At 43.8% G+C, this 12,728-nt stretch overlaps 1 protein-coding gene across 6 annotated transcripts in view; it reads right to left on the bottom strand.

Moving 5' to 3' along the window:
- Nucleotides 1–2,171: 2,171 nt before the first annotated feature.
- ANAPC1 (anaphase promoting complex subunit 1) overlaps nt 2,172–12,728 on the bottom strand; it is a 33,893-nt gene continuing 23,336 nt past the window's right edge. For 4 of the 6 annotated variants that reach the window (XM_042883462.1, XM_042883469.1, XM_042883485.1 and 1 more), the window contains 15 exons: nt 12,168–12,242; nt 11,077–11,153; nt 10,712–10,802; nt 10,572–10,625; nt 10,105–10,298; nt 9,791–9,877; nt 9,157–9,274; nt 8,216–8,293; nt 7,724–7,791; nt 5,975–6,110; nt 5,397–5,483; nt 4,805–4,900; nt 4,308–4,506; nt 3,131–3,265; nt 2,172–2,517 (listed from right to left, as the gene is read on the bottom strand). In XM_042883462.1, coding sequence (XP_042739396.1) covers nt 2,402–2,517; nt 3,131–3,265; nt 4,308–4,506; nt 4,805–4,900; nt 5,397–5,483; nt 5,975–6,110; nt 7,724–7,791; nt 8,216–8,293; nt 9,157–9,274; nt 9,791–9,877; nt 10,105–10,298; nt 10,572–10,625; nt 10,712–10,802; nt 11,077–11,153; nt 12,168–12,242 — 1,611 coding nt within the window. In that variant the 3' untranslated portion in view covers nt 2,172–2,401. Of the gene's footprint in view, nt 2,518–3,130; nt 3,266–4,307; nt 4,507–4,804; nt 4,901–5,396; nt 5,484–5,974; nt 6,111–7,723; nt 7,792–8,215; nt 8,334–9,156; nt 9,275–9,790; nt 9,878–10,104; nt 10,299–10,571; nt 10,626–10,711; nt 10,803–11,076; nt 11,154–12,167; nt 12,243–12,728 lie in introns of those variants that run through there. The other 2 variants (XM_042883477.1, XM_042883503.1) reach the window with 2 other exon arrangements.

Genomic DNA, 12,728 nt, shown 5'->3' with positions numbered 1-12,728 from the left:
CCTGGGCGGCCGGGGGAGCGGGCACTGAGATGAGCGCGGGCTGCGCGTGGCCGGGAGCGAAGGCCGCTGTTTGTAACGGGCGCCAGAGCTGCTGAGCTGCAACTCCCCCCCGCGCTCTGCCCAGATCATTGGTCCAGGTCGCGGCGGTGGCTGCTTTCAAATTCTGTTAGAAGCTTAAAAAGGAAACAGGAAGCCTCTCGGCTTCGCGCAGCTCGCACACACGCACACCCACGCGCCCGCCTTCCTGCAGGCAGCTCCCGGCTGCGCTGCCAGCACCGCGCTGGACACGCCAACATCTGCGCTCCACAGCTCCTTCCTCAGCTGAGCTCCCAAATCTTTGATTTTGGGGTTTGGTGCAGCAGGATCAGCAGTTGGCAGCCCTGTGCTGGTGGCCAACTGCCAGCCAAAGCCTCACCTATCCCTCTGGGAAGCAACAGCACCCTCTCACAGGTACCTATGAGACTTTTGTAAACCCAGAGGAGGATGTCAGCCTCCCCCAGCCAGGAGCACATAAGGCAGACCCAAAACCAAGCAGCAGCTCCCAGAGCTTCCCCTTCCCAAGTCAGCAGTCGGCCCATTGCATTCAAGGTTTCAAAACCACCTCGAGTTTTCTGCAAAGCTTGTGCCTGGCACATTTCCCCAGTTGTGGAAATTTTACCTCTGCCCAGGTGCTCAGGCAGAGGCCATCTGGGAGGGGACAGAGTCAGCCTGAAGCCCCAGGGTTTATTAACTCACACACCAAAGGAGGTGCCTGTGGAATAGGTGGGTTTGGGTTTTCTTTTCATAGAACTAAAACCTAACGTGTCTGTCTTCAGCTGCCATTGAGGCACTGCCAGGTGCTCCCCTCTCTCCCAAATGCAGATCCTCCATCTCCTCATGCACTCCAGTCACATCTGATTTCCTGCAGCACACACTGCTCCACCCAGTGATCAGGCTCACCTTCTTCTGCAGCCCCTGCTCTGACCCAGAGCCAGCTGCAGGAGCTGGAGGACAGGCAGCCCAGGTCACTGGGAGCAGCTCAAGGGCAGTTATTCTGAGTTCTGTGCTTTGTCCATCACATCAGTTAACCTCCCTTGGAACAGAACATTGACTTTCCTGTGATAGGTGCCCAAAGTTCCAAACAGCTTTAAAAAAAAAAATGAGGGGAAGGAAATGGGATTTGTTATGGGCTCAACATGGCTGGAACACAGCTCTTCACTTCAGGACATCTTAAAACCACTGAAACCTCAGTTACTACACAAGGATTCTTTAGAAAAAAAAAAATTACAAACTTTAAGTGTTCTTACACCTTTTGCTTTCTCCATCATCACTCTTAGTTGTCTTCATCCATTTCTCCCCTCCCTAAGGCCCTCTGGCTCCCCTGTGTGAGGGTTGGGAGAAAAGGAGATCAAAGTCACTGCAGAAGGAGATCAAACTTCAAGTTTCAGAATACACAAGCCCAACAACTTGGCTCCGGCTGCTCTTCTAGAAGTAATCATTCAACCTCTGGCTGCTTTTATTGGAGTAACTCCACCTGTTTTATGAAAAATTAAGTGCCTTGCCTGCCCAGAACAAACAGAGAGCAGCCGCGCTCCAAGTTCAGTGCGCTGGGGAAACACATCAGGAATTGTAGCAGAGATGAAGGAAACACAAATGAATGCCCAATTATTTAAATTGTCTGCAAGTAGTTTCAGTTCTTGCCCAGACATAACGTAACGTAGTGGAGGCAGGTGTTTTCTCAGCAACTGACTAATTGCAGAACAAAGGTTACAAAAGGAGAGAGATGTAAACAGTGCAGTATTGAGTGTATCGTGGACAAGTTGGAGCAAAACAGTTCAGACCCAAAGAAACCTTATGCCTATAGAACAGATTCTACTTTAGGCTCCGTGAGAGGGGAAAAAAATGGCATGAATGAGACTGAAGGATCATGTCAGTTCTTGAAAAGCACACTTGGCAAGATGCAAGCAGCACGGCAGGTGGCTTGCTTTCCCTTCCAACCCAAGCCCCAAGAGGAAAAGCAAGTCTGGCATCTTCTGGGCTGCTCATCTCCTGACATCTACAGGACCTCATGGAAGCAGATTATGATGCACTGCAAGCAAGGAAGCTACAAAAACAAGGAAGTTACGTGGTTCCAGCCAAGGTCTTTTCAGAACTCAGCACAAAGTATGTACTTGAAAACAATCTTTAGTTATGAAAGTAAATTTATTATTTGTTCACTTTCACACCATTTCTTATTCTCCTAACAGTTTATACTGTTGGTCACAGTTATCACAAGGGGCAAGACTGAAGTTTGTTGTTTGTGAAGTTCCAAAAGAAAGTACATTTTTACCTGGATGTTTTTGAACAGCATGGAACAACACTGGCTCTGTCGCTCAGTAACCTCATGTAAAATGAGCACAACGTGGACTTCCATGCCAGAACACTACAGCACCATGGACTGGGGATTTTTAAGCAACACAGGAGCAAGCCTTAGTAATGCACGAACCAGCACATTCCACTGCTTGAACTTCAAAAGCATCTCGGAGAAGTTGGTGATTCCTGGAGAGATGACAGAAAGCAAGAAAGCAGTCACATACTGGTGTAACACTTGCATAGGAATGGAACTATCAAGAGAGGAAAGTGTCAGCGTTCAGGGAGAATTTCTGGACACACACCACCAATTTTGCTGTAACGCCTGTTAAAAAGCAAGTCCTTGTAGCAGAATTTTAAGCCATCTCTGTCTTCAGACATCTCTGTCTCTGGATCTCCAATCAGATCGCCACTGGAAATCCCAAAGGGAATGCTAACACTGTGACTAGGTACTTACAGGAAAGATTGAAGGACACTTAAGATAGGGCTAGCCTAAAGAAAGGAATGCTTACTCCTGCCATAGGCCTCCTCATCTAGTTCTGCTGCCTGTGAGGATCTCATTTCCTGCAGGTCTGGAGAAAGCCAAGACATCCATAGTGGATAATGCTGGCTGCTCTAGTCCTGCATCAAGTCTTTAACTCCTGTGCCCAGATTCAAGGCAATTAACAAAGAATAAAAATTGATGTTAATGGCTTTCAGAGAAGCACAGCCACGTAATGGAGAAGGATGCACTTAGTCCAGCATACCAGATCAAACTCAAATGCACGCATCCACCCAAATTCAGCATGTACTCCAGCCTTACCTTCCAGGCCTCCAGCTGCCAGCTGACCAGGCAATGGGACCGAGTGGTAAACAAGGAAGCATGCCAGCATGTTCTGCTGGGATTCATCTTTAAGCTGCCTGCTTAAGTAGGAACGCAGGCAGACATCTCCTCCAGCTGCAATGCATGAGAGACACTGATGAAATTTAGGGAGCATGTGAAGATGGAAGAAAAGGTGAGACATAACAGTGTATCACCAGGAAGAGCCTGCTGAAAAGTCTCCATCTCCCCATAGGAGGTGGGCTAAGGGTTTTCTTTAAAAACATCTGTCCTTCTGTTACATTACCCTACACCTTGTTTTCTGCTGTGCTCATCCCCCACTCTTGCTCTAGATAATTATCTTAACACAAGATTAGGGAAATTTTCCCTAACATAGCATAAAATCTTCAGAGTTAGTAAAACCTCCCACACACTACAACCATCATACTTAATTCAGTGGATGCTTCACTCCAAATGCACTACACACTAAGAAAACTCAGATGGGGCGACCAACCTTCAGTTTTGGCACCACAACCATACACGAGGAGATAACATTCATGCACATGCAAACACAGAAGTACTCAAACAGAACAAAATAAATCAATAGTACAAACACCATATTACTAGTTTCCTGCTAACAGGGAGTACCTAACAATCATTCCTGGAGACTTTCCAATTGCAGTATCGTTAGGTGGTCAGAGAACACTCCAGCATTTGTATTTTTGGTGTTAATATTTGAGAGATTAAAGCCTCAGAAAAAGAGCAACTATTTCAAGGGCAGTAGCTGGAGCTCATTGATGGCACTCTATCAGTCAGACAGACTACAGTAACCCAGTCTTTCCCTGACAGACTTCCAGTACCATGTTGAAGAAGGTCTAAGCAGTAAGCTGGTAGGCAAGATATGAAAGCAGCAGTCACACATGAGCAAGACTTCAGACCTCTGTGTAAACTGTACTGCTGAAGAATTCCCTTCAATTGTAAAACCCATCCTTTTTGTCTCAGCTAAGCAATATATGATCCTAAGGTTAAAATACATGGCAACAAGTTGTTGCATGCTAACATTCATTGCCTTCTCTTCAGTTTTTCCAGTGCTTTTAAGCAAAAGTCAACCTAAATCAGCAAAATGAGGATAACACTGCATTGTGACCATAGCTGTAGGTTTAAAGTCAGTTCTCCATACCTTGAAGCCACTGATCCAGAGCTTTATCAATAGTGCACTTCATCACAGGCAGAAATTCAGAGTTCATGAAGAGTCCTCTGTTTGGATTCCTGCTCATTCTCCCCTGGTGACATCTAGAATTGAAGAATTCTAGCACCAGCTTTATCTGCCCCAGCTCAAATGTCTCAGACATTTCTCCTCTTTCCAATCTCCTCACAGCCTAGCAGAGGGAAACACAAAGCAACTGTGAGAACGGGAACTCAAAGAAAGAAAAGGAACCTTAAAAACTCCTCTCTCCAACGGGATCCCCTTTCAGCCATCAGTTAACCTCATTGTGTAATTACAGTTTTTACAGCCTTACACTATTTTCCAATTTGCTTTTAAAATCACCACTCTTCCTATAAGCTCACCAACGTATCCCCCATTCTTTATTTCCATAGGAGTGTATGCAATGCACATTCTTCTGCCAAAGCACAACTTAAAGAAAACAGTAACAATAAACACAGGATTTACTTCACCTGATCTATTGCTATGTAGGTGGGCAGCATCTCTGGTTTTTCTTGGGTAACGCACTCATAGAGAATGGAAGAGAAAAAATCCAGCATCTCCTGTTTCTGATAAAACACACGTTTTACAAAGTGCACACTGCTCCAATTTCCTTCCACTCAAGTCAACCCACCCACTGATGTTCCACAGATTGATGATAGCTGGGCAATGCCAAGGAGCTTGCTCTCCTTCTCATGATTATTAACATGGGGTGTGACACAGCTGTATTTTACTTGCTCCCTTAGGTGACTTTGTGCAGAGAAATACAGAGCCCTCTTCTGCAGTGACTCCACCTGAACGCTGCAGGACACTGCACAGGACTCTCAGGATTTGGTCAGTGCATTCTGCAGTGAACACAGCACAACCATTGGTGTATTTTGTAGCTTAACCAACTCTGAGGTTGCATGAACAACTGAAGAGTTAGTGCTATTTTGCACTAAAAGCATCCCTCAGACAACTCCCAAAGGACTGAATTTTGTTCCTCACATCTTAACTGATTTCTTTCCCACCTTTCCACCTTTGACTCATGAAAAAGGAAGCACAGTTCACATGCACACATCATACCTGGCCCATGTTCACAGTTGGTTTGCAAAAATACTCAGCAAACAATAACAGAGCAGGATCAGATGTAAAAGCAGAAATATCTTCTGGCTACAAAGTAAATTAAAATACACTCTTAAAACGAGCTTTTTGGTTTCATCACACAAATGAAATAGTGATTTATACCCATCTTTTCCTTCCCCAGTACACAAGTGAGAATACTGCAACCTATGAGAAGCACATCATGGGCAGGATCTGTCTGATATTTCTGTGTCAAACACACGTTTGCATTGCAGCTATTGGCCTAAGTTCCCTGCATGCCTTAGGAAAGCCACCAGACTCCTTCTCCCTCAAGCAAAACAAGTGACTTCAGCACCCATAACCTGGTGGCGGTGCTACCTGCTAGAAATAACACAGCCCAAACCTGCTGTGCTTCCCTTTGTCTTTCCAGAGTTGGCACTCTCAGTTCCTCACAGCTTGTCCTTGGACACTCCTCTTATGTGACATCACTTTACAGCCAGATCTCTTTTTAAACAAACTTTTACCAGCTTCCACCTCTATTTGCCATGCTGTCTGCACAAGAACCAGTAAGGCAGTGATACCTTGAATGACCGAGCTTCATTTCCATGAGTGATGGTCTGTGCTGAGAAACTGCGCCAGCCCATGGGATCCTCCTTGTAGGAGAGCTGCCCAGCTCTCAGCTTCACATATAAGACACCACCCTTTGAAAGGATTGATCTGAAATAACAACAGCAGTGCTTACTTCACATTGGCAGACGCACACAATGAGGCTGACCTGCAAAATAAACATGAGCTGCACAGCTCATATGTAATATCCCCAGACTTATGCTTTGCCTTGATTATTTAAGCTTGCATAAACATAGAAATGTTGGTATCTTCAAGGGCAGGCTGCTATTGAATGGTGATGTGGAGGCAGGCAATGGTGATGAAAACAGGGTAAGCCCTGCTAACACAAGGAATGTAACTTCCTGAAGCAGGTTTTTGTCCAGCACCAAGGAAAACAACGCAAGCTGGCAGCCACAGCTTTAAAAGCATGCTGTGATTCTGGGCAAGTCCTCCCTCAATGTAAAATGAACAGAAAAGACCCAACACAACCATTCCTCCCCACCCCTGCCCAAACCTACAAATAAAAGCATGTAGCAGTTCAAAAATTACAAGACTTACAAAAAGTTGCAAAGCAGCAGCATGTTTACATGATTCAGAGTGTAGGCACTGGCACCTCTAAAACAACTAAGTTCTCCATATTGAAAGTAACTACTTAGCATAACATCACAGCAGCATCTTCTACTAGGGCAGGAAAAAAGATTTTTCACATATGTTTTTACCTTCAAAACAGTGCCAGCCAGGTCCCTGACATTTGAAAGGGCTGGGACAAGACAGTGTAACTGGTGCTGTGACAAGAGGTGGCAGAGTCAAAGCATCTGGAGTCCCAGAGAGCAGACAGAGCCAAAGGCAGCGAGCCTCAGCCACCCGTGCTGCTTCATGCTGTGGCAGTTCTGGCAGGCTCTTTTGAGGCCAACAAGCACTGAAGTGTGAGCAGCCTGTGCAGAAGGATAAGCTGTGCTGTGCCAGCTCTGGTGGGTGCAGCAGATGACTCAGGATGTGTCTGCTGATCTGGAGGACTCCGCACTCTGCATCAGCTCTGTCTGTTATCACTAAAGGCACGGACAAACAGCCACAGCATTGTAATGCCTAACTTAATCTCAATGGTGGCATTTCATGTAACTGGAACAACTATGCTGCTGCTGAAAGATGCAGCTGGCTTCTTTTACTTGTCTCCGTGAGTAGTGTAACACTGTAGGCTGCCAGAAGCACTAAGAGAGAACGATTTTACTCACAGATACTGTGATTCCGGTAAGATCTCTGTTTTTCACAGTTGCCCAATGGAGAGTTAAAAATGCAGTAAGCATTGTATACCTCACGTAACATCAGAGAAATTGTATTTCACAAAGCGGTAACTGCTGGCTAATTACTGTATCAACAGCCTGGGAAACATGACATCACTACAACTCAAAACTAAACTAAAACCATGAGATTCAGATGGTTTCTGGTGCTGCTAAAATCCCGCTACCAATATCTGTGGTTTTTACTATCAGGTTTTCCCCTGACCTGTTTTTGCATGAATTATTCTCATCGACAGGTGAAACCAACTACGCAGTTTCTTTCTTCGCTTTAAAGCACTGTCAAATGCACAACAGCAAACTGATCAAAACCAGACCACTTTGCAAACCGTAGGTGTTACAAGTATGGAGTTTGTTGGTTTTTTTTATTTTACTTTGAAAAAACACTGCAAGGTTATTATTCATTGAAGCACTACAAATAATACTTACTTGAGATGATTTGTTTCGTTGCTTAGATCTATTAGAAGTTCCCAGTACCGTGGTCCCTTCACTCTGATCTGTTGATTTAAGCATTTTTATTATTAAGTATAAGCAGAAACGTAAAAGTTAGGGTTTTCTATGTAAGCCTAAAGCTCCCTCTGCCCTTACAAGGGGAAACAACCTTTTATCATGCTACCCACTCTGAAAACATGAAGGAGGGCCTAGCTTTGTCTCCCTTGCATGCAGCTTTTGGCACAGGGAAATCCCTGCTACATCAGATCTTGAAAGTGTGACAGCCAAGACCAAAGAGAAGCACGTGCCACGAGACAGCATGTGCACTTCATAGTGACAACTGTCCTCAGAGCCGCTGCTACAGGACAGCATTGTTCAGAACTTGGCTAGTGTTGGACACTGGATCAAAGAAACTTCAACTGCTCCTGCACCATGGGCAGCACAAAACCCAGGTGATGACGTTCCCCATTAAACACAGACTTCTTTTACCTGCTTCAGTAAGTGAAGCTCTGGAAGAAGTGTGGGTGCCATCATTTCCTCGGTGGTTTCTGCATACCACTGCGTGCCCTTCAAAATGCCATCAGGATTCACAAATTACTAAAGCTCACTTTCATGTGAAAAGAAAGAAAATGTGCTTCTCACAACACAGTTGCAGAGGTCAATCAGTTTCTGTTGCTGAACTGTGAGTAAATACATACATACATACAGATACATAGCTTAGCATTGCCTTTAACATTACAAGACATAAGCCCGAATAGAGAGATATTCTCAAGGAAGCATCACCACACAGGAGGCACACAGCTGAAATCCAAAAGCTTGAGAAGGAAGTGATAGCATGGATAGGGCTACCCTTCCACAGCAATGAACGTCAGCATCTTTGCCAGACCCACAAAGGACCTGCACTGCAAAACTTCTCCCCCGAAATCTCAGCAGCCCCTTCTTTAGGTCCTTCTCAAGCACCACCCATCTCACATTAATCTATATGACAATAAACAGTGCAGAAAGCTTTCTTCCCCAGAAGGCACATCATGTAAAGAGACACCAAGTTGCCAGTTTCAGCAGAATTAGAAGGCAGCTGTTAAACCCAGAAACAGCTCCAACCACCTCTATGTCTTTGGAAGTTTTCTTTTTAGAAAGACAAGAAGTCTTTCTAAACCCATGACTCTGGGTCAGTTATTACACACTTGAAGACTTTGTGGTGCTTTTTATTTGTCCTGTATTCTCCCCTCTACGTGTCATCAAAGCATATGTAACATATGAGTGGGCTGAACACAGCCCTTCAATTATTTGCCTAAAGAATCAGGCTTATCTCCACCACAACTTGAAAACAAACCCAAGACTGCAGGCCACAACAATGAAAATAGCACAGCTTTGGTGTATCAGAGTTTTCAGTTGCCTCCCACACCTCCTCAAACACCTTTACTCTTTACCTTGAATGTAACCTCTATCAGTGCATAACAAGGAGTGTTTGAGTCCACATCAACAGGTATCAAGAGCCTTGGATCTGCTGCCAGCACATACAAGTGGCGCAAAGCCTGAAGATGATACCTGTGTGTGGGGAAAGGAAACTCAAGACATGCAGTACAGGCACAGAAAAATCCCAAATATTAAACTGCACACAGCTCAGTAACTGCATACAGCTGTCAACTGAAGCAAAGTGAAATTTGGAGTAATTCAGCAGGTTTCCAAGACTTCCTTAACATGGCATGCTTCAGCTAACAAGACAGGACTCCACGAATTTTAATTAGAACTGATTAAGAATCATTAATGGACAGATTTTGCATGACTCTTTTTGCTGAGCAAGCTGGAACACACAAGTCATAGTAGCACAAGCAGAGGCCTCAGGACACCTGTTTGCATTTCCTCACAGATCAGTGATCAGAGCCATCTTACTACTTCTGCTTTTTACATTTCTGCAGGGGAAGAACCTGCACAAAATTAGCCATGAGGTGCCTATATAAACATTCTAGAGGATTTCTCTATATAACCTCAGTTGTAAGGAGATTTAGCCTGAAAGCTGAGGAAATTTAAACTTTAAAAAACAAGAACTATGCAAACTCTTACCTATTGTCTGTGCTGTGAACAGGGAAGTGAGGGTATAGAGCACAAAGGAGAGCAGCAATGGAAGAATTTGAAGTGCTCAGTGAATACCTGTTGAAAACACATTTTCTATTAGCTTTAGTGCTAACAAACACATGCCACTACCAGACATTCAACATGCTTTGGTCTCCTGCAAGAGGGAAGGACAGTAACAAAGTGCAGAGAAGGAATTTACAAGTATGTTCCCATTAAAAAAAGAAAGTAAATCACGCATTGCTCCTGCTTTTGCAGAAAAGGTGGAAAACAAAAAAAAACAGCCTTAGGAAATGGCAAGTTACCTTCCTCCTCCCAGAAAGAGAAGCCCCAGAGCCATGTGGTGAGCCAGATGGAAGCCGTAGTTCATCTCTCCACCAGTCTTCTTGTGCATGAAACGGCAAAGCTGAAGAACTTTCAAGTTTCCAGAGCCAGCCACCACCATCGCAAGAGACAGCAGCAAGACGCTCAGGCACGTTTCGAGATTATAGTGACCTATCTTTGTGTACAACAGGGAAGGTGTCATTACACTTCTGCGGTCAAATGCACACTTCTGATCTGTCTACTAGGCTGCTGTCTACCCCAGAGTTTGAAAACCACATTCCACAGAAAGAGGGAGAGTGGAGAAACAGTGAAGTCCTTCACAATGATTCACAACCCTGCTACATTCTGTAAGTCTGTACTACAACATACAAGAGAAAGGGATGGTTCTGCTTGCATTAACATTTCAGTGAGGGTAATCAAAGTAGGGAGAAAACTTGGAATAACTCACTATAGAAGCTGTTGGTGCTGACAAACTTTTCAGGAAATCTGTTGCATATTTGTCCTGAAAAGAAATGCATACTGAATAGAGATGCACAGGATAAGCTATAGCTCCACAGGTTCAAGGTGAAAAAAAATCCAACCTCTTACCAAGCAGTTAAATGCTGCCTTATTTTCTGAGCCAGCAAATCGAAATCCCAGTGACAAGCATGCCCCAGCAATGATGTAGACATGAGCTTGCCTAGTAAACAACACAGACAGGAATTGACTAAGCACTCCTCTTTTTTATTAACCTGAGTATGCATCACAAGCTCTTATAATAAAAGATAAAAGAAAAAAAAAAAGACAGATCCTCTCCATTACAGAAAACAGAATAAATTCCCCAAATACCAAGGGAAAGACTTGTTTGAGCCTAACATGTCTTTAAAAGTTCAGCTGCATTTTTTTTTCAGAAGCAGAACTGGGCTTTGTAAAATATTCTTTATCTGCAATCTCATCTTTTACAAGTTACTTACATCAGTGTTTCTAAACTCAGGTCTTCTGATGAAGGCAGCTCTGTTGCATGAAGAGGTATACTGTTCTCTCTTATGATCTATAAAAAAAGCACCAGAGAAAAATGAAGAGGGAACCTTCTCTAAGCTCTCCAGCCATCAAGGGTTCATGTGATACGAAAAAGGTCTGTTTCAAAGGAACACAAAAGTTAGCTTTTCTTTGACATGCTATTGCTAAAACAGTTTTCTAAAACAACGGCATTATTATGTCAGAAGTGTGATAGTGTTCTATGTTCCCAAATATCAGAGAAAGCAGAACAGGATGAGACCTTGTGAGGCCAGGGAATTCATCTCCACCCTCTATTTCTGAGAGATATTATCTAATTTGCTCTTAAAAATTCCACACAACATATCCTGGAATATAGTTGATCCTCCTGGAGAAAAGTTTTGCACCCAGTTTGTTTGGTCATTGTGGAGGAAAATTTAACTCCTTTCCCCCTCCAGCATCATTGCCATGAAGAATTCCATCCCATAATGCTAAATGGGATGTGAGCCCATAACAGTCGAAGGGCTCCCATAACAGTCAAAGAATCCTGCATAACCATCATCTCTGTCACACCAACAAACTTAAAATGTGTTCTGATGACACATGGGCCAAAAACACCAGACGTCTCAGAGGATGGGAAGTCCAGCAGTCTTTGGCCCAAGCCCATGCACAAAAAAAAGCCATCTTCAAAGACAGACCAGATTTGCTCAGGTTATCTCATCAAATTCCACTCTGAATGATCTCAGAGCCAGAGGTTCTGGGCTTTCCTTCTAATATCTGACCACTCCCCCTGCAAACACCGTTTCCTTACAATATAACAGAAATTCTCATGATGCAATCTGTGTCTGTTACAGTCATCTTTTCTGCCCCTCTTCTCTGGCCTCAGTGTGATAAGTGAGCAGTGCTAACTGTTAGCTCAGCCCACAGTCTCTCCTAAATCAAATCACGTCTCCCATGTTAAGGAAATGCAGCAGATTAACACGTGCTTTACTGCACAGCTCATGTAACTGAGGAAATGTTCACTTGCACAAGTCAGCAAGGTGTAAAATCGGGAAGCAGAAATACCTACTTGAGGCACGTTGCTATCAACCCATTCAGTGCTGGGCATGATGTCATCCCACAAAATCAGGCACCGAGCTAAGGTCTAAGAAAGTGACAAAGTCAAAAAGTAAGAAAAAATAGTGTTAGTTTTTAACATATTACATGCATCCAGAAATGCAGCCCTCCATTAGGAGCTCCATTGCTGTTTCTTAGCTTTCATATTAGAAATGGCAAAACAGCTTTTGTTTTATTGTGATTAAAATTCTGCTTGGAGAATAAAGAGCCACAGAACAAGCCCTTGGGAAGTCTGTAACTTTAGCTGGTAAACTGGCAAGAAAGCACATTACTGCTCCCACAGATGCCGAAGCTTAACTGTTTTTCAACATCGAAAATTAATTTGGGAAAAGGTACAAAATGATCACTTAAATGTTTCATTTACTCTTATTTGAGACATATTCTTCAAATGTTTCTCACCAAATTCTGTCTCTCTAGCACAGCGTAAGAAGCAAGCAGAGACTTCTTGAAGGTATGATTCTAGCTGACAAGTAAAAGAGCAGCTCTCTGTAGAAAGGGTTCTGCATGACAGGCA

Source organism: Lagopus leucura, unplaced genomic scaffold (genome assembly GCF_019238085.1).
Source record: "Lagopus leucura isolate 7727_CA_CO unplaced genomic scaffold, USGS_WTPT01 Super-Scaffold_73, whole genome shotgun sequence".
NCBI classification, from domain to species: domain Eukaryota; kingdom Metazoa; phylum Chordata; class Aves; order Galliformes; family Phasianidae; genus Lagopus; species Lagopus leucura.
Note: the sequence above shows the minus strand (reverse complement) of the source record. Positions and strands in the feature narration are given on the sequence as shown.